This window comes from Scyliorhinus canicula, chromosome 18 (genome assembly GCF_902713615.1).
Source record: "Scyliorhinus canicula chromosome 18, sScyCan1.1, whole genome shotgun sequence".
In the NCBI taxonomy this organism is placed as follows: Eukaryota; Metazoa; Chordata; class Chondrichthyes; order Carcharhiniformes; family Scyliorhinidae; genus Scyliorhinus; species Scyliorhinus canicula.
The window spans coordinates 81,723,082-81,748,179 of record NC_052163.1 but is presented as its reverse complement, the minus strand read 5'-3'; the positions used below and the strand labels follow the sequence as shown (position 1 = coordinate 81,748,179).

Genomic DNA, 25,098 nt, shown 5'->3' with positions numbered 1-25,098 from the left:
CACAATACTCCCGAGGTCTCAGCAATTTAATGTACAACTGAAGCATAATCTCCCTACTGAAAGAGGGACGATGGGCCGAATGGCCTCATTCGGGGGCACGAATTACTCTGCAATCATTACCAAATCAGGACAGTGAGTGACTTGGAGGAGAACTTCCAGCCGGTGGTTTGATTTCCCCAACAATAATTCTCCATCTCTTTTAGATTCATAGACTGCACAATCAGCAAAAAAGTGTTTTAGTTTCTAAATGAGCGGACAGATTTTGGGATCAGACTTGCAGGCAAAGAGCAAACTCCCGAGCTTGTTGAGCTTTCTCCAGGAAGTTGGAATATCCTTCGTCACACCCCCTGTCTACACTCGGGGTCTAAGGTCTCACATTAATGCCAATCCGGAGGATAGTCAGACCTACCTTGTAGCCGCCTCCTGTGGTCCCGCTGAACCCCAGTGTGGAGTTAACACTTCAGACTCCAAACTATACCAGTGCCGGGACAGAACAAAAAAACAACTTCCTCTGGCCGATCTCATGTGACTGGGAAATTCCAAAACTCTGCCGCGGGAATAGACAAATTGGTCAAATGTGTCTCCAAAGGCAGTTTCCTGTACTTACTGTATACGGCACAAAGGAATGCAAGATTCCGGCAACAGCAACCCCAGAAACCGCTAGGGAATCAACATTTATACTGCTTTTAGCTGGCTCACAGCTGCCTACTGCTGGTTATACTGCTCACAGCTGGCCTGCTGCTGGTTATACTGCTCACAGCTGGTATGCTGCTGGTTATACTGCTCACAGCTGGCCTGCTGCTGGTTATACTGCTTTTAGCTGGCCTGCTGCTGGTTATACTGCTCACAGCTGGCCTGCTGCTGGTTATACTGCTTTTAGCTGGCCTGCTGCTGGTTATACTGCTCACAGCTGGCCTGCTGCTGGTTATACTGCTTTTAGCTGGCCTGCTGCTGGTTATACTGCTCACAGCTGAGCTGCTGCTGGTTATACTGCTCACAGCTGGCCTGCTGCTGGTTATACTGCTCACAGCTGCCTGCTGCTGGTTATACTGCTCACAGCTGCCTACTGCTGGTTATACTGCTCACAGCTGCCTACTGCTGGTTATACTGCTCACAGCTAGCCTGCTGCTGGTTATACTGCTCACAGCTGGGATGCTGCTGGTTATACTGCTTTTAGCTGGCCTGCTGCTGGTTATACTGCTCACAGCTGGCCTGCTGTTGGTTATACTGCTCACAGCTGGCCTGCTGCTGGTTATACTGCTCACAGCTGGTCTGCTGCTGGTTATACTGCTCACAGCTGGCCTGCTGCTGGTTATACTGCTCACAGCTGGTCTGCTGCTGGTTATACTGCTTTTAGCTGCCCTGCTGCTGGTTATACTGCTCACAGCTGGCCTGCTGCTGGTTATACTGCTTTTAGCTGGCCTGCTGCTGGTTATACTGCTTTTAGCTGGCCTGCTGCTGGTTATACTGCTCACAGCTGGGCTGCTGCTGGTTATACTGCTTTTAGCTGGCCTGCTGCTGGTTATACTGCTCACAGCTGGCCTGCTGCTGGTTATACTGCTCACAGCTGGGCTGCTGCTGGTTATACTGCTCACAGCTGCCCTGCTGCTGGTTATACTGCTCACAGCTGGGCTGCTGCTGGTTATACTGCTCACAGCTGCCCTGCTGCTGGTTATACTGCTCACAGCTGCCCTGCTGCTGGTTATACTGCTCACAGCTGGGCTGCTGCTGGTTATACTGCTCACAGCTGGCCTGCTGCTGGTTATACTGCTCACAGCTGGCCTGCTGCTGGTTATACTGCTTTTAGCTGGTCTGCTGCTGTTATACTGCTCAGAGCTGGCCTGCTGCTGGTTATACTGCTCACAGCTGCCTACTGCTGGTTATACTGCTCACAGCTGGCCTGCTGCTGGTTATACTGCTTTTAGCTGGCCTGCTGCTGGTTATACTGCTCACAGCTGGCCTGCTGCTGGTTATACTGCTCACAGCTGGCCTGCTGCTGGTTATACTGCTCACAGCTGGCCTGCTGCTGGTTATACTGCTTTTAGCTGGCCTGCTGCTGGTTATACTGCTCACAGCTGGCCTGCTGCTGGTTATACTGCTTTTAGCTGGCCTGCTGCTGGTTATACTGCTCACAGCTGAGCTGCTGCTGGTTATACTGCTCACAGCTGGCCTGCTGCTGGTTATACTGCTCACAGCTGCCTGCTGCTGGTTATACTGCTCACAGCTGCCTACTGCTGGTTATACTGCTCACAGCTGCCTACTGCTGGTTATACTGCTCACAGCTAGCCTGCTGCTGGTTATACTGCTCACAGCTGGGATGCTGCTGGTTATACTGCTTTTAGCTGGCCTGCTGCTGGTTATACTGCTCACAGCTGGCCTGCTGTTGGTTATACTGCTCACAGCTGGCCTGCTGCTGGTTATACTGCTCACAGCTGGTCTGCTGCTGGTTATACTGCTCACAGCTGGCCTGCTGCTGGTTATACTGCTCACAGCTGGTCTGCTGCTGGTTATACTGCTTTTAGCTGCCCTGCTGCTGGTTATACTGCTCACAGCTGGCCTGCTGCTGGTTATACTGCTTTTAGCTGGCCTGCTGCTGGTTATACTGCTTTTAGCTGGCCTGCTGCTGGTTATACTGCTCACAGCTGGGCTGCTGCTGGTTATACTGCTTTCAGCTGGCCTGCTGCTGGTTATACTGCTCACAGCTGGCCTGCTGCTGGTTATACTGCTCACAGCTGGGCTGCTGCTGGTTATACTGCTCACAGCTGCCCTGCTGCTGGTTATACTGCTCACAGCTGGGCTGCTGCTGGTTATACTGCTCACAGCTGCCCTGCTGCTGGTTATACTGCTCACAGCTGCCCTGCTGCTGGTTATACTGCTCACAGCTGGGCTGCTGCTGGTTATACTGCTCACAGCTGGCCTGCTGCTGGTTATACTGCTCACAGCTGGCCTGCTGCTGGTTATACTGCTTTTAGCTGGTCTGCTGCTGTTATACTGCTCAGAGCTGGCCTGCTGCTGGTTATACTGCTCACAGCTGCCTACTGCTGGTTATACTGCTCACAGCTGGCCTGCTGCTGGTTATACTGCTTTTAGCTGGCCTGCTGCTGGTTATACTGCTCACAGCTGGCCTGCTGCTGGTTATACTGCTCACAGCTGGCCTGCTGCTGGTTATACTGCTCACAGCTGGCCTGCTGCTGGTTATACTGCTCACAGCTGGTCTGCTGCTGGTTATACTGCTTTTAGCTGGCCTGCTGCTGGTTATACTGCTCACAGCTGGCCTGCTGCTGGTTATACTGCTTTTAGCTGGCCTGCTGCTGGTTATACTGCTCACAGCTGGCCTGCTGCTGGTTATACTGCTTTTAGCTGGCCTGCTGCTGGTTATACTGCTCACAGCTGAGCTGCTGCTGGTTATACTGCTCACAGCTGGCCTGCTGCTGGTTATACTGCTCACAGCTGCCTGCTGCTGGTTATACTGCTCACAGCTGCCTACTGCTGGTTATACTGCTCACAGCTGCCTACTGCTGGTTATACTGCTCACAGCTAGCCTGCTGCTGGTTATACTGCTCACAGCTGGGATGCTGCTGGTTATACTGCTTTTAGCTGGCCTGCTGCTGGTTATACTGCTCACAGCTGGCCTGCTGTTGGTTATACTGCTCACAGCTGGCCTGCTGCTGGTTATACTGCTCACAGCTGGCCTGCTGCTGGTTATACTGCTTTTAGCTGGCCTGCTGCTGGTTATACTGCTCACAGCTGGCCTGCTGCTGGTTATACTGCTCACAGCTGGCCTGCTGCTGGTTATACTGCTCACAGCTGGCCTGCTGCTGGTTATACTGCTCACAGCTGGTCTGCTGCTGGTTATACTGCTTTTAGCTGGCCTGCTGCTGGTTATACTGCTCACAGCTGGCCTGCTGCTGGTTATACTGCTTTTAGCTGGCCTGCTGCTGGTTATACTGCTCACAGCTGGCCTGCTGCTGGTTATACTGCTTTTAGCTGGCCTGCTGCTGGTTATACTGCTCACAGCTGAGCTGCTGCTGGTTATACTGCTCACAGCTGGCCTGCTGCTGGTTATACTGCTCACAGCTGCCTGCTGCTGGTTATACTGCTCACAGCTGCCTACTGCTGGTTATACTGCTCACAGCTGCCTACTGCTGGTTATACTGCTCACAGCTAGCCTGCTGCTGGTTATACTGCTCACAGCTGGGATGCTGCTGGTTATACTGCTTTTAGCTGGCCTGCTGCTGGTTATACTGCTCACAGCTGGCCTGCTGTTGGTTATACTGCTCACAGCTGGCCTGCTGCTGGTTATACTGCTCACAGCTGGCCTGCTGTTGGTTATACTGCTCACAGCTGGCCTGCTGCTGGTTATACTGCTCACAGCTGGTCTGCTGCTGGTTATACTGCTTTTAGCTGCCCTGCTGCTGGTTATACTGCTCACAGCTGGCCTGCTGCTGGTTATACTGCTTTTAGCTGGCCTGCTGCTGGTTATACTGCTTTTAGCTGGCCTGCTGCTGGTTATACTGCTCACAGCTGGGCTGCTGCTGGTTATACTGCTTTTAGCTGGCCTGCTGCTGGTTATACTGCTCACAGCTGGCCTGCTGCTGGTTATACTGCTCACAGCTGGGCTGCTGCTGGTTATACTGCTCACAGCTGCCCTGCTGCTGGTTATACTGCTCACAGCTGGGCTGCTGCTGGTTATACTGCTCACAGCTGCCCTGCTGCTGGTTATACTGCTCACAGCTGCCCTGCTGCTGGTTATACTGCTCACAGCTGGGCTGCTGCTGGTTATACTGCTCACAGCTGGCCTGCTGCTGGTTATACTGCTCACAGCTGGCCTGCTGCTGGTTATACTGCTCACAGCTGGGCTGCTGCTGGTTATACTGCTTTTAGCTGCCTACTGCTGGTTATACTGCTCACAGCTGGGCTGCTGCTGGTTATACTGCTTTTAGCTGGCCTGCTGCTGGTTATACTGCTCACAGCTGGCCTGCTGCTGGTTATACTGCTCACAGCTGGCCTGCTGCTGGTTATACTGCTTTTAGCTGGTCTGCTGCTGTTATACTGCTCAGAGCTGGCCTGCTGCTGGTTATACTGCTCACAGCTGGCCTGCTGCTGGTTATACTGCTCACAGCTGGCCTGCTGCTGGTTATACTGCTTTTAGCTGGTCTGCTGCTGTTATACTGCTCAGAGCTGGCCTACTGCTGGTTATACTGCTCACAGCTGGCCTGCTGCTGGTTATACTGCTCACAGCTGAGCTGCTGCTGGTTATACTGCTCACAGCTGGCCTGCTGCTGGTTATACTGCTCACAGCTGGCCTGCTGCTGGTTATACTGCTCACAGCTGCCTACTGCTGGTTATACTGCTCACAGCTGGCCTGCTGCTGGTTATACTGCTCACAGCTGGCCTGCTGCTGGTTATACTGCTCACAGCTGGCCTGCTGCTGGTTATACTGCTCACAGCTGGCCTGCTGCTGGTTATACTGCTTTTAGCTGGCCTGCTGCTGTTATACTGCTCACAGCTGGCCTGCTGCTGGTTATACTGCTTTTAGCTGCCCTGCTGCTGGTTATACTGCTCACAGCTGGCCTGCTGCTGGTTATACTGCTCACAGCTGGCCTGCTGCTGGTTATACTGCTCACAGCTGGGCTGCTGCTGGTTATACTGCTCACAGTTGGCCTGCTGCTGGTTATTCTGCTCACAGCTGGACTGCTGCTGGTTATACTGCTCACAGCTGGGCTGCTGCTGGTTATTCTGCTCACAGCTGCCTACTGCTGGTTATACTGCTCACAGCTAGCCTGCTGCTGGTTATACTGCTCACAGCTGGGCTGCTGCTGGTTATACTGCTCACAGCTGGCCTGCTGCTGGTTATACTGCTCACAGCTGGCCTGCTGCTGGTTATACTGCTCACAGCTGGCCTGCTGCTGGTTATACTGCTCACAGCTGGCCTGCTGCTGGTTATACTGCTCACAGCTGGCCTGCTGCTGGTTATACTGCTCACAGCTGGTATGCTGCTGGTTATACTGCTCACAGCTGGCCTGCTGCTGGTTATACTGCTCACAGCTGGCCTGCTGCTGGTTATACTGCTCACAGCTGGCCTGCTGCTGGTTATACTGCTCACAGCTGGTATGCTGCTGGTTATACTGCTCACAGCTGGCCTGCTGCTGGTTATACTGCTCACAGCTGGCCTGCTGCTGGTTATACTGCTCACAGCTGGTATGCTGCTGGTTATACTGCTCACAGCTGGCCTGCTGCTGGTTATACTGCTTTTAGCTGGCCTGCTGCTGGTTATACTGCTCACAGCTGGCCTGCTGCTGGTTATACTGCTTTTAGCTGGCCTGCTGCTGGTTATACTGCTCACAGCTGGCCTGCTGCTGGTTATACTGCTTTTAGCTGGCCTGCTGCTGGTTATACTGCTCACAGCTGCCTACTGCTGGTTATACTGCTCACATCTGCCTACTGCTGGTTATACTGCTCACAGCTAGCCTGCTGCTGGTTATACTGCTCACAGCTGCCTACTGCTGGTTATACTGCTCACAGCTGGGATGCTGCTGGTTATACTGCTTTTAGCTGGCCTGCTGCTGGTTATACTGCTCACAGCTGGCCTGCTGTTGGTTATACTGCTCACAGCTGGCCTGCTGCTGGTTATACTGCTCACAGCTGGTCTGCTGCTGGTTATACTGCTTTTAGCTGCCCTGCTGCTGGTTATACTGCTCACAGCTGGCCTGCTGCTGGTTATACTGCTTTTAGCTGGCCTGCTGCTGGTTATACTGCTTTTAGCTGGCCTGCTGCTGGTTATACTGCTCACAGCTGGGCTGCTGCTGGTTATACTGCTTTTAGCTGGCCTGCTGCTGGTTATACTGCTCACAGCTGGGCTGCTGCTGGTTATACTGCTCACAGCTGGCCTGCTGCTGGTTATACTGCTCACAGCTGGCCTGCTGCTGGTTATACTGCTCACAGCTGGCCTGCTGCTGGTTATACTGCTCACAGCTGCCTACTGCTGGTTATACTGCTCACAGCTGGCCTGCTGCTGGTTATACTGCTCACAGCTGGCCTGCTGCTGGTTATACTGCTTTTAGCTGGCCTGCTGCTGGTTATACTGCTCACAGCTGGCCTGCTGCTGGTTATACTGCTCACAGCTGGCCTGCTGCTGGTTATACTGCTCACAGCTGCCCTGCTGCTGGTTATACTGCTCACAGCTGGGCTGCTGCTGGTTATACTGCTCACAGCTGGCCTGCTGCTGGTTATACTGCTCACAGCTGCCCTGCTGCTGGTTATACTGCTTTTAGCTGGTCTGCTGCTGTTATACTTCTCACAGCTGGCCTGCTGCTGGTTATACTGCTCACAGCTGGGCTGCTGCTGGTTATACTGCTCACAGTTGGCCTGCTGCTGGTTATACTGCTCACAGCTGGCCTGCTGCTGGTTATACTGCTCACAGCTGGACTGCTGCTGGTTATACTGCTCACAGCTGGGCTGCTGCTGGTTATTCTGCTCACAGCTGCCTACTGCTGGTTATACTGCTCACAGCTAGCCTGCTGCTGGTTATACTGCTCACAGCTGGGCTGCTGCTGGTTATACTGCTCACAGCTGGCCTGCTGCTGGTTATACTGCTCACAGCTGGTCTGCTGCTGGTTATACTGCTCACAGCTGGTCTGCTGCTGGTTATACTGCTCACAGCTGGGCTGCTGCTGGTTATACTGCTTTTAGCTGGCCTGCTGCTGGTTATACTGCTCACAGCTGGGCTGCTGCTGGTTATACTGCTCACAGCTGGTATGCTGCTGGTTATACTGCTCACAGCTGGTCTGCTGCTGGTTATACTGCTCACAGCTGGGCTGCTGCTGGTTATACTGCTCACAGCTGGTCTGCTGCTGGTTATACTGCTCACAGCTGGTCTGCTGCTGGTTATACTGCTCACAGCTGGTCGGCTGCTGGTTATACTGCTCACAGCTCGCCTGCTGCTAGTTATACTGCTCACAGCTGGTTTGCTGCTGGTTATACTGCTTTTAGCTGGCCTGCTGCTGGTTATACTGCTCACAGCTGGTCTGCTGCTGGTTATACTGCTTTTAGCTGCCCTGCTGCTGGTTATACTGCTCACAGCTGGCCTGCTGCTGGTTATACTGCTTTTAGCTGGCCTGCTGCTGGTTATACTGCTTTTAGCTGGCCTGCTGCTGGTTATACTGCTCACAGCTGGCCTGCTGCTGGTTATACTGCTCACAGCTGGGCTGCTGCTGGTTATACTGCTCACAGCTGGCCTGCTGCTGGTTATACTGCTCACAGCTGGGCTGCTGCTGGTTATACTGCTCACAGCTGCCCTGCTGCTGGTTATACTGCTCACAGCTGGGCTGCTGCTGGTTATACTGCTCACAGCTGGCCTGCTGCTGGTTATACTGCTCACAGCTGGCCTGCTGCTGGTTATACTGCTTTTAGCTGGTCTGCTGCTGTTATACTGCTCACAGCTGGCCTGCTGCTGGTTATACTGCTCACAGCTGGCCTGCTGCTGGTTATACTGCTCACAGCTGCCTACTGCTGGTTATACTGCTCACAGCTGGCCTGCTGCTGTTATACTGCTCACAGCTGGCCTGCTGCTGTTATACTGCTCACAGCTGGCCTGCTGCTGGTTATACTGCTCACAGCTGGCCTGCTGCTGGTTATACTGCTCACAGCTGGCCTGCTGCTGGTTATACTGCTCACAGCTGGGCTGCTGCTGGTTATACTGCTTTTAGCTGGTCTGCTGCTGTTATACTGCTCAGAGCTGGCCTGCTGCTGTTATACTGCTCACAGCTGGCCTGCTGCTGGTTATACTGCTTTTAGCTGGTCTGCTGCTGGTTATTCTGCTCTCAGCTGGTCTGCTGCTGGTTATTCTGCTCTCAGCTGGTCTGCTGCTGGTTATACTGCTTTCAGCTGGTCTGCTGCTGGTTATACTGCTCACAGCTGGGCTGCTGCTCATTATACTGCTCACAGCTGGACTGCTGCTGGTTATACTGCTCACAGCTGGGCTGCTGCTGGTTATACTGCTTTTAGCTGGCCTGCTGCTGGTTATACTGCTCACAGCTGGGCTGCTGCTCATTATACTGCTCACAGCTGGACTGCTGCTGGTTATACTGTTCACAGCTGGTCTGCTGCTGGTTATACTGCTCACAGCTGGGCTGCTGCTGGTTATACTGCTCACAGCTGGGCTGCTGCTGGTTATTCTGCTCTCAGCTGCCCTGCTGCTGGTTATACTGCTCACAGCTGGGCTGCTGCTGGTTATTCTGCTCTCAGCTGGCCTGCTGCTGGTTATACTGCTCACAGCTGGTCTGCTGCTGGTTATTCTGCTCTCAGCTGGGCTGCTGCTGGTTATACTGCTCACAACTGGGCTGCTGCTGGTTATACTGCTCACAGCTGGCCTGCTGCTGGTTATACTGCTCACAGCTGGACTGCTGCTGGTTATACTGCTCACAGCTGGGCTGCTGCTGGTTATTCTGCTCACAGCTGGTCTGCTGCTGGTGTGGGCAAACTGGAATCAAATGCCTATCTATCACTGGAAGCGGCTTCCTGATCATTTTCCAGCAAGCTAAGCTCTCACTGATATGCAAAATGTGTGATGGAGTCAGATGACATCTTCATAGAACACACGAGGATAGAGGGTACAGAAACTGGCCATTCGGCCCAGCCAGTCCATGCTGGTTTTTGCACTGCACTCTCACTTCTCATCTTTGCTCATCCAACTCGCCCCACTGTAGCCTTCTCCATCACCTAGTCACCCCTTAAATACACTGATGTGACTTGGTTCAACCACTCTCCCTGGCAGCCAGTTCGGTAAAGAGGTTTCCCGTTTGATGTCTCGCTGACTATATCATGCTGAAGAAGGCTTTGTGGCTCGCAGGGATAATGTGCCCCTGAGCCAGAAACTGCAGATTCCAGTCCCACTCCAGGATCTACTCCATTCGTAGAATTTATCGACAAATCCCAACAGTACTGAAGGAGGCCATTCAGCCCATTGAGTCTGCGCTGACCATCTGAAAGAGCACTCTAGCTCGGCCCACCCAACCGCCTTATTCCTGTAACCCCCACTTAACCGTTGGATACTAAGGGGACATTTAGCACAGTCAATCCACCTAACCTGCACATCTTTAGACTGTTGGAGGAAACCCATGCAGATGCAGGGAGAACGTGCAAACTCCTACAGTCACCCAAGGCCATAATTGAACCCGGGTCCCTGGCGCTATGAGACAACAATGGTGTGCCGCCATGCCACCTTTTGTCTACTCTGTAATCTCTTCAAAGAAGTCAGTGAGGTTTGTTAAGCAAGACTTTCCTTTTGAAATCCATGCTGACTATTCATAGATATCATAGAATTTACAGTGCAGAAGGAGGTCATTCGGCCCATCGAGTCTGCACCGGCCCTAGGAAAGGGCACCCCACCTAAGCCCACGCCTCCAACCCATCCCTGTAACCCAGTAAACCCGCCTAACCTGGACACTGAGGGCAATTTAACATGGCCAATCCACCTAACCTGCACATCTTTGGACTGTGGGAGGAAACCGGAGCTCCCGGAGGAAACCCACGCACACACGGGGAGAGCATGCAGACTCTGCACAGACAGTGACCCAAGCCGGGAATCGAACCTGGAGCTGTGAAGCAACTGTGTTAACCAGTTCATTAATATATTTCATTGATATATTTCTAGATGCATTTCTATTTTCTCATTTGTCGGGATTTCATTATTTTTTCGACTGCCATTGTCATACTGACGAGTCTCTAATTTCTTGGTTCTAGTCTATTTACCCTCATAAATGTAAGTTAACATTAGTTATCGAACAGTCCTCTGGCTCTACATTTTTCTGTTTTTTAAAAATAAATTTCAAATTAAGGGACAAGTTTAGCGTGACCAATTCACCTCCCCTGCACATCGTTGAGTTATGGGGATGAGACCTACACAGTCACGGTGAGAATGTGCAAATGCCACACGGCAGTGACCCGGGGCTGGGACCGAAATAGGGTCCTCGGTGCTGTGGGGCAGCAATGCTAACCACTGTGCCACCGTGCCACCCCATGCTCTATTTTTTTTCTCAGAATTATTGAATGAGTAATAGTGCGCCCGTTATTTCTCTGGGTGTTTCTCTGGTTGGCAATCAGTAGCTAGTGGTGTCCCTCAGGGATCAGTGTTGGGCCCACAATTGTTCACAATTTACATAGATGATTTGGAGTTGGGGACCAAGGGCAATGTGTCCAAGTTTGCAGACGACACTAAGATGAGTGGTAAAGCAAAAAGTGCAGTGGATACCGGAAGTCTGCAGGGGGATTTGGATAGGTTAAGTGAATGGGCTAGGGTCTGGCAGATGGAATACAATGTTGGCAAATGTGAGGTTATCCATTTTGGTAGGAATAACAGCAAAAGGGATTATTATTTAAATGATAAAATATGAAAGCATGGTGCTCTGCAGAGAGACCTGGGTGTGCTTGTGCATGAGTCGCAAAAACTTGGTTTACAGGTGCAACAGGTGATTAAGAAGGCAAATGGAGTTTTGTCCTTCATTTCTAGAGGGATGGAATTTAAGACTAGGAAGGTTATGCTGCAATTGTATAAGGTGTTAGTGAGGCCGCACCTGGAGTATTGTGTTCAGTTTTGCTCTCCTTACCTGAGAAAGGACATACTGGCGCTGGAGGGTGTGCAGAGGTGATTCACTAGGTTAATCCCAGAGCTGAAGGGGTTGGATTGCGAGGAGAGGTTGAGTAGACTGGGACTGTACTCATTGGAATTTAGATGGATGAGGGGGGATTTTATAGAAACATATAAATTATGAAGGGAATAGATAGGATAGATGCGGGCAGGTTGTTTCCACTGGCGGATGAAAGCAGAACTAAGGGGCATAGCCTCAAAATAAGGGGAAGTAGATTTAGGACTGAGTTTAGGAGGAACTTCTTCACCCACAGGGTTGTGAATCTATGGAATTCCTTGCCCAGTGCAACAGTTGAGGCTCCTTCATTAAATGTTTTTAAGATAGAGATATTGAAGAATAAAGGGATTAAGGGTTATGGTGTTCGGGCCGGAAAGTGGAGCTGAGTCCACAAAAGATCAGGCACAATCTCATTGAATGGCAGAGCAGGCCCGAGGGGCCAGATGGCCTACTCCTGCTCCTAGTTCATATGTTCTTATGTTATGTTTATGTTCTCTAGTGTAATAACTATCAAGGTCAGTCTTCCAATAACAAACCCCTTTATTACATTCACGAAAAGGGCTGCTGTCACAGCTTACAACACATGCGTCCAAGCCCAGGGAGCTACGAAGATGCTGGTCCATTTTCTCCGATCCGACTCCAGGGACCAAACTGGAGCCATCGCCGAAGTTCCTCACATTTATTAGGTCGCCTGTCTTAAATATTCTTTCAGATCTCACAGAGTCATTTATTTTCTGCTTCTCTTGTTGGGACTCCATCCTCCCGCCAGGTTTGGGAATAGTAGGCTTAATCTCTGCATAGCTGTCGTCCCCATTAACAGTTCCACTGGGACAATTCTTTTTGCAGTATGAGGTGTGGTCCTCTCGCCGAATGGAAACGGCGCCAATTTGGTCTCCATGGCTGCTGCCAGTTGCTTTTTCAAGCCAATTTTATTTTAATAATAATCTTTATCTTTATCGTCACAAGTAGGCTTACATTAACACTGCAATGAAGTTACTGTGAAAAGGACTGCACTGCCCACTCTGCCAGCCCATTTGATGATGGGCGATAAGGTGCTGTTCCCATATGTCTCATGCCATTGGATTGCATGAAGGCCTGGAACTGCCCGCTGGTGAAGGCAGTGCCATTGTCAGAAACCAAGACTTCTGGTATGCCTTGTATGCAAAACCTCTGTCGTAGTTTGTCGATAATAATGTGGGAAGATGTGGAGCCCAGGCGGTGTATCTCCTATCATTGCGTCGGAGGACAGCACAGTGGCGCAGCGATTAGTTCTGCTGCCTCACGGTGCCGAGGTCCCAGGTTCGATCCCGGCTCTGGGTCACTGTCTGTGTGGAGTTTGCACATTCTCCCCGTGTTTGCGTGGGTTTCGCCCCCACAACCCAAAAGATGTGCAGGATAGTTGGATTGGCCACGCTAAATTGCCCCTTAATTGTAAAAAATAATTGGCTACTCTAAATTTATTTTTAAAAATAAAATAAAATTTTGAGTGTGCGTCTACCAGGATCAAAACCATAGAAGCCAGAAAAGGCCCAAGGTGCAAGTACACTTGCACCCATGGCGTGACACCCATGGGTGTAGAGAGGCTAAAGGAGGGGGTTTCTGATTCTCCTGGCATGAATCACATTGCATCACCAAGTCCATGAAGTCTGAGTCAAAACTGAGCCACCAGACCTAGCTCCTGGCCAGAACTTTCATTTTAGAGATCCCAGGTGTGGCCATTATGTAGTTCCAGTAGAATCGGGCGCCACCCTGGGTGGGGAGACAACTATCCGGGACCCCCAAAGAATGATACTGTCCCCAACACTGAGTTCCTCTTTCTTGGTCAAATAAGGTTTCATGTCATCTGTGGATTGTCCTGGGACTCCACCATTCAGGGTCATGTGCTTCAATTTTGACAGTGTTGGACCCTTTTGCACCCAAGTCTTATTTGCTTTGCAGACACTGGTAATGTCACGATCATCCTGACCTCTTCCAATGCTGGCATGAGAGCAGGACTTGTGGGGAGTGGGAGGTGACTTAGTTATTCATGTTCCAGGGGCGGCATGTGGCACAATGGTTAGCACTGTGGCTGCGGCACTGAGGACCCGGGTTCGAATCCCAGCCCTGGGTCACTGTCCTTGTGTAGTTTGCACATTCTCCCCATGTCTGCGTGGGTTCCATCCTCACAACCGAAAGATGTGCTGGTTAGGTGGATTGGCCATGCTAAAGTGCCCCTTAATTGGAGAAGAAAAATAATTGGCTGCTCTAAATTTTAGATGCATCCCAGCGTTCGGAAATCGCTGCAAGACTTCCTCCAGGTTGCCAAGTACTGTCGTTCTGAAGTCCCTGTGATCAGAATGGCATCCAAGTGCACTGCTACTTTAGATTACTCTTGGACTATGTTCTCCATGACCCGTTGGAGTATGCCGCATGTTGATGAGCCCCGAAAGGGCAAGCAAGTGTACTCATAGCGGCCCTTGTGCGTGTGATCATAACATTTGCAGGAAGGTTCGTCTAATTCGAGTTAAAGATGGGCATGGTCCATATCTAACTTAGTAATTGGGGAAATGACACCTGGCCAGCTGCTAGTTTGGCAAATGGGTCTACTATTCGAGGCATGGAGTACCTATCCATTTTGGAAACCCGATTGACCAGAGGCGGACTAATTTGTCTGGTTTGAGGACAAGAACGACAGGCACTGGCCACTCTGTGAATTGCATGGGTCTTATTATACCTAGACTTTCCAGGTGCCCAAACTCAAAATCTACTTCTCCACCAGGGAATATGGGACAGTCTTTCTCTAAAATATTTAGGCGTAGAGTCGGGGTCAACATCAATTGGCTCCATTTATTTTTCCAAGCCCTTCTGTAAGACTTCAAGGTACAGTCCTCCCAAGCCCAGCCTGAAAATCTCTAGCTCACATTGCTGATTCCTAAGGCCTTGCCTTGGCTGTGCCCTTCAACCCTGTCAGGGGTATGTATAAAGGTTCAATTTGAGGTTCCTGCATTTCATTAGAAAAATTATTCTAAATATTTCAAATTTTATCTAGCATCTAATCTGCACAAGTATGATTGTTATAAAGTGTGTTTGCAGTAGGTAATAAGTTCGGTTCCCGGCTGGGTCACTGTCTGTGTGGAGTCTGCACATCCTCCCCGTGTGTGCGTGGGTTTCCTCCGGGTGCTCCGGTTTAATTGAAGTAAGGTGGGTTAGGTGGATTGGCCATTCTAAATTGCCCGTAGTGTAAGGTTAATGGGGGGATTGTTGGGTTACGGGTATGTGGGTTTAAGTAGGGTGATAATTGCTCGGCACAACATTGAGGGCCGAAGGGCCTGTTCTGTGCTGTACTGTTCTATGTTCTATGTTCTATGTTCTATGGCAGGTTGATCAGCGATCAACCACACCCATTGTGTATGTGTCCTTTCAGTGGGTTCACTGGCGACCCTGTACATTTGCACTGGGACCCCTGCTCTTGATCAGTGCTAGTGCTGGAATAGCACATGGGGAGGATCAGTGATTGAGGGCAGACTTGGGTTCCCTGCCTTCACAACAAGCATCCTGCCAACACCCGCCACCCAGGCCTGATGTTGGAATGATGCATTGAGCTGTTTGTGGGGAACACTAGCCATCTTCAGGAGAGGAGTAGAAAGCTTTCTCCACAAACAGTTAAAATTGAACCTTGAGGGCAGCACGGTGGCGCAGTGGCTAGCATTGCTGCCTACGGCGCTGAGGACCCGGGTTCGAATCCCGGCCCTGGGTCACTGTCCATGTGAAGTTTGCACATTCTCCCCGTGTCTGCGTGGGTTTCGCCCCCACAACCCAAAAGATGTGCCGGTTAGGTGAATTGGCCATACTAAATTGCCCCTTAATTGGAAAAAATAATTGGGTACTCTAAATTTTTTTTTAAAAATTGAACCTTGCAAACCCAACTAATTTTCATTGTTCAACTAGGGCAGCTCAGCAGGGTTAATACTATAGTGGAAAACAATCAAGGCAAAATGCATTTCATTATTGGAAGTGCTTCCAAACAGATGCACCGATCTACATAGAAACATAGAAATTAGGAGCAGAAATAAGCAATTCAGCCCTTCAAGCCTGCTCTGACTTTCAATCAGATCTAGTTTGCATGTTTAAAATTAATCATCTTAAACCAAATTTATTACTTCAATTAGCCAATTGAACCAGATCACATTAATTGTAACAGGGGTGATAAACAGACAATTGGATGCATTTTTTTCTGCAAGCATTTACTGAACAATGTGCTGTTTCTTGTAGACCACAAACAGAGGCTATTTGGCTCATTATACCTGCCTAAGAAAGAATGTTCCAATTGTCCCACTCCGCTACTTCCTCATAGCCCTGATTGAAAAGCTCATTGACCCCATTCTTTTCACATTTCAATGCACTCCCTTTGCCTTCAATGATATCCTTTCATTTTCTTAGCTCTGATTTCACACAATAGTAAAAAAACTGCAGAAACTCTATCTGACCTAGGTGTCACTCAATGCATCAAAATGCAAAGTAAATTTATCAATCTCAAGACGTGGTGGGGTATCTTCATCTCTTGGGCATTAATCTGACAGAATATCTGACCTCGCAGTCTATTCGGGAAATGCAAAGAGATGAGGCTATACAACAGACGGCCAATCCATTCTTCCCATTTGCCACTCAGGCAGTGAAGATGGAAGTCTATCCTCTTCCTCTCATGTTATATTCTTCCTTCAATATGTATTGGATAATTTGGAAATGTGTGAGTTGTTTGTAAATCAAGTTGATGAAGTACCAGGATTCAATGAACTGAACAAGGATCGTATATCACAGCAGTGAGCCCGAACGACAAGAAGTTGAAGACCCTTGTTACAGTTATCCAAATTCCAGTTACAGGAAACTGAAAACGAAATCTTAATGTTTCTAAAATGTCCTAATATTTGACTGCAGTTTAGTAGAGGTGTGAAAATCAATAAATTGATTTAGCACACAGCAACGTATTGAGCGATATGTGAGCAGGCAGGTCCAAGGTCAGATCTTTGACCTGAGACCAATCAACCTCAACAGGGCAGTGGTATCGCTTCTCGGCCTTTTGGCTAAGATGAGCGTGAGGTTAGGTGTAATGCCTGGATCTGGTATGTCTGTCTTGTGGGGACCATGAATTGGATTCAATTTGAATTGTTTTTTCGGCAAGGAGTTGGATTAGGCGTTTGCCCCTGTCCACACTCTGAGCTCTGGATTTGTAACTCTGATAAAGTAATTTTTAAAAATGTTTTTAAAAACAGGGCAGTGGTTGAGGCAGTGCCATTGAGCTGACACTGGGTCTGAGGGAAGGGAGGTAGAGAAAATCAAGTAGGGTCCAAATTGCTAACCACGATCTAAAGGCACCTCTCAGGAACACTGGGGAGCAGAGCCAGAACAGGATGGGGAACCTGACACCATTCGTCTTCCCACACATTCAAATGGCTGCAAGGGTGAGGCAGCAGAAAGCAATTCAAGTGTAAATCGGCAAAAGCTGAACCGCCTTCAGGAGAAGACAGGACAAAGTTGGTGCATTTTATATTCTGAAGCCCTTCAATTGAGGACATTTTAACCATGTAAAGAGAGAACAATAAGTTTTTTATTCTGAATATTTTTTATTTCCTGAAAACTGATCCACAGAAAATATTTTACAATGTATATAATTTCTGAAGAGGAATGTTGAATAAAACATTGATCTAGCTCATCGATGTAGTTCTTAATTGCTTTTGTGAAAACGATAAAGCCACTGTAAATTTAAAGAACTCAGCGCTACACCTAAATCCAAAATTATGACCTTTCTTTCCTTTGTTTTCCCCAATTACTATGAATTTACCATCCTAGTTAATAATATTATTCGAAATCTATAATAACCCACAGAAATAGTGGGGGGGAAATGGAACAGCCCCCTGAAAACAGCCAGAGATTGGGACATGTGATTATCCCTGAAATAACCATTGCTTCTGCTACATCAATTTTGTCTTACTTGAGCATTTCAATGTTTAACCCTTTCAGGTCCCACTCTTTCTGGCTGGGATTCTCCGGTCATCGGGATTCTCTTTGCCTGCTGGCAGCGCACCCCCTGCCCGTGGGTTTCCCAGCAGCATGGAATGTCTTCAATGGGAAATCCCATTGCCAAACAGCGTGAAGAGAGAATCCCCTGGCAGCGAACGGTCAAGAAACACGTGGCTGGGTGACATGAGAATCCCACCCATATTCTTGTAAAAATGTAGAAATTAATAGAGGGCATTATTCAGCTTGCTCCTCTATCTCTTTCACTCCCTAGTTAATCATTTTGAATGTGCCTCCCTACTCCATACTGCCCTTTGATTCTTTGCTCAACCCAAGAAGTGACCACTTGCTTTTGCTTTAATGGCCTCAGCCAAAACTGGCTCATGACAACATGCAAGAGTGTCTTATTACAGCCCAAAGGCAAGTCGGTTCTGAATGAAACTGAACCGAGAGATCAATTTCTGCTGTCAACCCTACCAGACACTTGAGCCTTCCTCAAGTCCCACAACCAAGGGGCCATTCTTAAACTGTGTGCATAAATGGTCAGTGTGTGGCAATTTACATTTTGATTGGAGCACACGGCTATCACAGTCAATGTCGTGTGCATTCAGCTGGCACCTTGTTTCACGTGTCCTTGTTTTGTATGTGTGTCACTTTAGTCATACTGGTAGGAAATAAAACTATGCTGGCTTTAATCTGCCAGCCCTGCGCATGGGTAAAGGACCACAGAATGTCTCGTGGGCCGCACTCAGATCCATGATGGACCCCAGGCCGTAGGTTGCCCATCATTGGGTCAACTCAAGGAATCAACTGCCATGTCTGTCTATTTCATTGCAACACCAGCCTATCCTTTAAACAATTAAGCCACCAGAACTGGCTTTTAAATAGGTTTTAAAGTACTCTTTTGGGGAGTTCTGCAAAATTACTACCAGTCTCCTCTAACGTTTTCCATTGAAAAGAGTAAAGCCTAGTTATCTGACTGGAAGATTAAAAATAAATTACTCTGGTCAGGGATTTCAGGGAATTCCCCCGTGTGTGCACACATACACACACACTGCTGATTGTCAATGTTAATGCAGTAGCTGACACCCTGCCAAGCTCTTCAGATATATTGTATTTGGCAAAAAGTAATCAGTTTTGTTTTGTATATATATTCCTGAATCTCTATCAAAGCCTCTAAGTTGTGAGGATTGCTGGCTTCCAAGTAGCAAACAGTTTGAATGCTGCATACTGGCATGAATGATGGTCAGGAATATTGACAATAGCACCAAATGGGCTTGGTATCCCACACTACTTAAATTTAGTGTTGCTCGATCACAAGGGAACATTCTTCCGAGAAATCTGCTTTCAATTGTAACTTCAACTCTTGGGATTGGCTGCAATTAATGTAAAAATCAATGACAGACTCAACACTAATGAGTCCATAATTCAAATGAGTAACTCAGCCATAATGAAAATCGCTTATTGTCACAAGTAGGCTTCAAATGAAGTTACTGTGAAAAGCCCCTAGTCGCCACATTCCGGCGCCTGTTTGGGGAGGCTGGTACGGGAATTGAACCATACTGCTGGCCTGCCTTGGTCTGCTTTCAAAGCCAGCGATTTAGCCCTATGACATTGCATAAACAGGAGATATTTTCAGGGAAGCCAGAAGTTCCTCATAATTGAGAGCCTAGTATTAGTGAACAATCAGAAAACAGTGAGTAAAAATATTTAACTTTACAAAAAAGTGCAGTAAGTTTTGCTTTATAATAGCAATATCGTCCACAGACTTCTAGACAAGAGGGTAGACTGCATAGTTAGCAATTCCACAGTTGTTGTTCCTGTCCTTGGACATCTTGATATAGCCTTTGTCACCCCACCACAGTCCAAAGCTGAGGGGAAAATATTAATGTTTGATTAAACTCTAGTCAAATTACATCTGTTTACCACAAAAAATTACAAACACGAGACTTCCCAAAATATGCTGAGCTGGATCATAATTAATAGAGAAGGGAGGCAATTCAGATCCATTGAATCAATTCCTACCCAGTCCAGGAAGTTGACTTCCATTGCTCGGTAACGACACATGTAGCCTGACAAGGCAGTTGAGAAGAATGTTTTCTGGGCAATCATACACTCACAGGCTTTGCCTCCACTTTATGTAGGTATCCAGCATCTATTAGGTTATAGTCTATGTTGGTATTCTGACAGGTTGTGACTTAGAATAGACATTACACTTCACAGTCCTAATTGAGATTGAGTTCTCAATCTTGACTATGAAACATGGAGAAAGTATTTGTGTTGGAGGAGATGTTGTATAGATACAGGTACATGCCGATTTTGGAGGGTAAATCTCAGGACAGTAAAACCCCTTGGTTCTCAGAGCAAGCAGTACAAGAATAGTTTTAGCAGAAACCTCATTGGAGGTCACCTGGAGTGAGTGGAATACCAGAGAGAAAATGCATAAAGAGTAATTTTTAACTTCAACGGGAATGAAAAACCAATGCTAGATGATGCAGTTGCCTGGCACAATCTCCCAATCTTTTCATTAAAGTCAATAATGTTGTTTTTCAGGGCAGCACGGTGGCGCAGTGGGTTAGCCCTGTTGCCTCATGGCGCCGAGGTCCCAGGTTCGAATCCCGGTTCTGGGTCACTGTCTGTGTGGAGTTTGCACATTCTCCCCGTGTTTGCGTGGGTTTCGCCCCCACAGCCCAAAGATGTGCAGAGTAGGTGGATTGGCTGCACTAAATTGCCCCTAATTGGAAAAATGAATTGGGTATTCTAAATTTATAAAAAAAAAATTTTTTAAAAATAATGTTGTTTTTCATAAATTTAGAATACCCAATTCATTTCTCTTCAATAAAGGGGCAATTTAGCATGGCCAATTCACCTACCCTGCACATCTGGACAGACACAGGGAGAATGCAAACTCCACACAGACAGTGACCTGGGGCCGGGTTCGAACTTGGGGCCTTGGCGCCGTGAGACAGCAATGCTAACCAGTAGCCACTGTGCCTCCCCCTTAAAGTCAATAATATTGGTTGGAATGTATAAACGGCAGCTGATTCAATGCTGCCATTTTCCCACTGAAGATTACCCCCGTCATTTTCTAATTGTATCACCAAGGTTTTGCAATTTTGTTTTGTACTCTGATGTATTAGGTCAGAGATATAAATCTTGTTTATTAAACAATTTCTCACTAGTGTTAAACATTAGTATATAAGAGTAAATTTCATGTTTATTCCTGTCAATATGTTGCATACATGTACATATATGGATGATTGTGTGGACTTCAGGTTTAGGTATGAATACTTGGTTGGGGATATTCAGAACTTTTTGTGGCAGCAGTTGCACTTTGAAAATACCCAGGAAAGTGCAACTTTGAGACACAGTCCCGATTTCAAATCAAAGGCCTTCTCAATGAACTCTCAGAAGTCCACAAGGGCTTTTAATGGCAATTTTGACAGGCTTCTCGACATCCGTTGTCGGCCTGAAAATCAGTCAGAGATCGGGCCGACAGTAACTCTGATAACATAATGGGCGCGATTCTCCGCAAATGCGGAGAGTCGTGAAGGCTGCCGTGAAACTGGCCGTGTTTCACGGCAGCCTCCGCGCCCCCTCCCGGGACCCCATTCTGCTTCCCGGTCAGGGCTAGCAGCGGGGCCCCGTGAACCTCGGCATCGCAGGCTTAGCGAACTTCGCTAAGCCCGCGCGCCAAGGGTAACGGCGGCTGACGCGCACGATGACGTCAGTCGCGCATGCGTGGATTGGACGGCTCCAACGCGCGCATGCGGGGTGACGTCATCACGCATATGCGTGAAACCCGCGCATGCGCGGGCCGTTATGCCCCTCAGCCGCCCCGCGGACTGATCCAGTGGGGCGGCGGAGGAACAAAGAGTGCGCGGGGTTCAGACCCGCTGCCCGCGATCGGTGCGGTCGTGCCAATCAGAGCCATGGTTCTCGAGAACGGCACTTTGCGGCCGTTTTCACGAACGGTGAGAACAGGTGTGTTGGAGTTCGTGAAAACGGCCGTAAAGGCCTGGGAAATCGGCCCATCGGCTAGGGGAGAATCGCTGCTCGCCGTAAAAAAACGGCGAGCAGCGATTCGTGTCGTGGGGCGGTCGTGGGGGGGGGGGGGGGGAGAATAGCGGGAGGTCGGGAAAAATGTCGGAGAGGCCCTCCCGCTATTCTCCGACCCGTCGTGGGGGGCGGAGAATTGCGCCCAATGTGTTTTGGTGGGCAACAAAAACACATTAAACAAATGAAGTGTTTCAATGGCAAGAGAAACAAAACAGATAAAGTATTTTACGGGTAATAAAACAAGACAAATAAATCATAATAATAAAAACTGACTGTATATATATATATATATATATAGTTTATAAATATAAATATATATAAATGAATACTTGGTTGGGAGTACCTGTTTTTAACGATCCAATAGTTCTGTCCATTTTCACTTCCATAACCCACTATTAGTACTCCATGGTTGAACACAATGTTATTGCAGTTTGGCTCATAGTAAACACCTAGAATGATTGGAGACACACAGTCAGCTCTCAGTTTGTACCCAGATTTAAGGTAAGAAAATGGGTGAGGTTCTCTGGCCTCCCCCATGCCGACACTATAGTTAAGAAAGCCCACCAACGACTCTACTTTCTCAGAACACTAAGGAAATTTGGCATGTCAGCTACGACTGTCACCAACTTTTACAGATGCACCATAGAAAGCATTCTTTCTGGTTGTATCACAGTTTGGTATGGCTCCTGCTCTTCCCAGGACTGCAGGAAACTACAAAAGATTGTGAATGTCACCCAATCCATCAACCTCCAGCCTCCCATCCGTTCACTCTGTCTACAATTCCCGCTGCCTCAGAAAGGCAGCCAGCATAATTAAGGCCCCCACACATCCCAGACATACTCTCTTCCATCATCTTCTGTCAGGAAAAAGATACCAAAGTTTGAGGTCATGTACCAGCCAACTCAAGAACAGCTTCTTCCCTGCTGCCATCAGACTTTTGAATGGCTACCTCGTATTAAGTTGATCTTTCCTCTACACCCTAGTTATGACTGTAACATTACATTCTGCAGTCTCTCCTTCCTTCCCTATGTAAGGTATGCATTGTTTGTACAGCATGCAAGAAACAATACTTTTCACTGTATACTAATACATGTGACAATAAATCAAATCAAATCAAATTAGCATGGGATTTCTCATTAAATCCACCCCCCACCCCCACCCCAGGCCGGGAAACCCCCGGCAGGGGTGCGCTATCTACAGGACCAGACGATCCCTTTGCCGTGACCTGCTGGAAGATCTGGCCTAATATGTGGGTCAATGGCCAAATTCACCTCCTCAAGGAACCAACTTTCTCTGTAACTGTACGTAGGCTGTTCTTAAATTTAAGACATTTATTCAGAATCTCCAACCAGTCATTCTCATACATCTCACAATGGCAGGCAGAATGATACAACACAGGAGGCTATCCAGTCCATTGTGCCAGCATCAGCTCTTTGAAGGAACGCTCCAGTTAGTCCAGTTAGCCATTTGGCTATGGGTGTGGTGCAGAACAACACGGCACAGTGACACAGTGGTTAGCATTGCTGCCTCACAGCTCCAAGGGCCCGGGTTCAATTCCAGCCTCGGGTGACGGTCTGTGTGGAGTTTGCACTTTCTCCCCATGTCTGTGTGGGTTTCCTCCGGGTGCTTGGGTTTCCTCCCACTGTCCAAAGATGAGCAGGTTAGGTGGATTGGCCATGCTAAATTGCCCCTTAGTGGCCAAAAGGTTAGGTGGGGTTACTGGGTTGCGGGGATAGGGTGGAGGCGTGGGCTTAACAGGGTGCTCTTTCCAAGTGCCACTGCAGGTGTGATGGGCCAAATGGCCTCTTTCTGAACTGTAGGGATTCTATGAACACCAAAGGCACAGGTCTATCTATTATCTTTTTTCAAATCTTAATTTTTATTTATTTTAATTTTTAATCCCAATCTTAAAGTTACAAAGCCAATGCGCAGAGTGGTCAGGGCAAACCCTTAATCCATTTTATTGCTTGCTCCAACAAATTGAATTCAAATTCAAGCCAATTCATGGTCTCCACAAGAGAGACACACAAAATCCAAGTTCACAAGAGAAGGCATCGCACCTCATCTTGGGTTTGATCTGACGCTTATTCTTAGCCAAAGGGCCAGGAAATAATGAGCTGGATTCTCCATCGGCAGTTCCTCCTCCTCTCACGCCTGCAAATTTCCACATTAGCCGGCTGCTGGGATGTAGGATCCCGTGGATCCCGGAAATGGTTGCGGCAGGACAGAGAATCCCACACAATATCTATCTATCATCTAAATAGTGTGAGATTCAAGGGATTGTCTTAGTGCATAAATCATAAAAGACTAATGTACAGGTGCAGCAAGTAATTAGAAAGAATGTCATCATTTATTGTGAAGGAAATTGAATGCAAAAGTAGGGAGTTTATGCTTCAGTTCAACAGGCCATTGGTGAGACCACATCTCAAGTATTGTGTACAGTATTGGGCTCCTTATTTAAGGAAAGATGTGAATGGGTTAGAAAAAGTTCAGAGAAGGTTTACCAGACTAATCCAGGAATGGGTGGGTTGTCTTCTGAGGAAAGTTTCGGACGGTTAGATTTGTAACCACTAGAGGTTATTCGTGAAGGCCCCGCCTTCTCAATCTTGCCCCTCGCCTGAGGTGTGGTGATCTCAGGTTAAACCACCACCAATCAGCTCTCCCCCTCAAAGGGGAAAGCAGCCGATGGTCATCTGGGACTATGGTAACTTTTTCTTCATTACCTTATGGTAACTAACTCCATATACCTGCCTTTGACCACCAAAGAAAAGTCACAAGACCACCAAATTCAGCCTGAAGCCAATTGAATCACCAAACTACAGACTGTGTGCCCCTTTTATTTCGATGGACTCGAAGTTGACAAATCTATCTTTCCCCACTCTGTAACCTACTCAGTTTAAGTACAATAAAGCTAACATCTTTCATAGAACATAGAACATAGAACAGTACAGCACAGAACAGGCCCTTCGGCCCTCAATGTTGTGCCGAGCCATGATCACCCTACTCAAACCCACGTATCCACCCTATACCCATAACCCAACAACCCCCCCCTTAACCTTACTTGCACTACAGGCAATTTAGCATGGCCAATCCACCTAACCCGCACATCTTTGGACTGTGGGAGGAAACCGGAGCACCCGGAGGAAACCCACGCACACAGGGGGAGGACGTGCAGACTCCACACAGACAGTGACCCAGCCGGGAATCGAACCTGGGACCCTGGAGCTGTGAAGCATTTATGCTAACCACCATGCTACCCTGCTGCCCCGTTTCCTTGATAAACTCAAGAAAACTTATTTAATTCGCTATTTTATGATCACAGTTCCTAAACAGTTAAACACTCACTGAATTGGCGAGTACATCTTTTTCAAAACAGTCAAACAAAGAGAGGGAAAACAGG

At 48.3% G+C, this 25,098-nt stretch overlaps 2 protein-coding genes across 4 annotated transcripts in view; both read right to left on the bottom strand.

Annotated features, from left to right (window-relative positions):
• Nucleotides 1–732, bottom strand: part of LOC119953603 (procathepsin L-like) — a 62,850-nt gene extending 62,118 nt beyond the window's left edge. For 2 of the 3 annotated variants that reach the window (XM_038778023.1, XM_038778025.1), the window contains exon 1: nucleotides 410–613. The gene's annotated coding sequence lies outside the window, so the exon portion shown is untranslated. Of the gene's footprint in view, nucleotides 1–409 lie in introns of all 3 variants that reach the window. The other variant, XM_038778024.1, reaches the window with a different exon arrangement.
• A 16,493-nt stretch (nucleotides 733–17,225) lies between these two features.
• The window catches only part of LOC119953143 (procathepsin L-like), a 48,719-nt gene continuing 40,846 nt past the window's right edge, over nucleotides 17,226–25,098 (bottom strand). The window contains exons 7-8 of the mRNA XM_038777038.1: nucleotides 22,042–22,147; nucleotides 17,226–19,510 (exon numbers count right to left, since the gene is read on the bottom strand). Coding sequence (XP_038632966.1) covers nucleotides 19,411–19,510; nucleotides 22,042–22,147 — 206 coding nt within the window. The 3' untranslated portion in view covers nucleotides 17,226–19,410. The remainder of the gene's footprint in view (nucleotides 19,511–22,041; nucleotides 22,148–25,098) is intronic.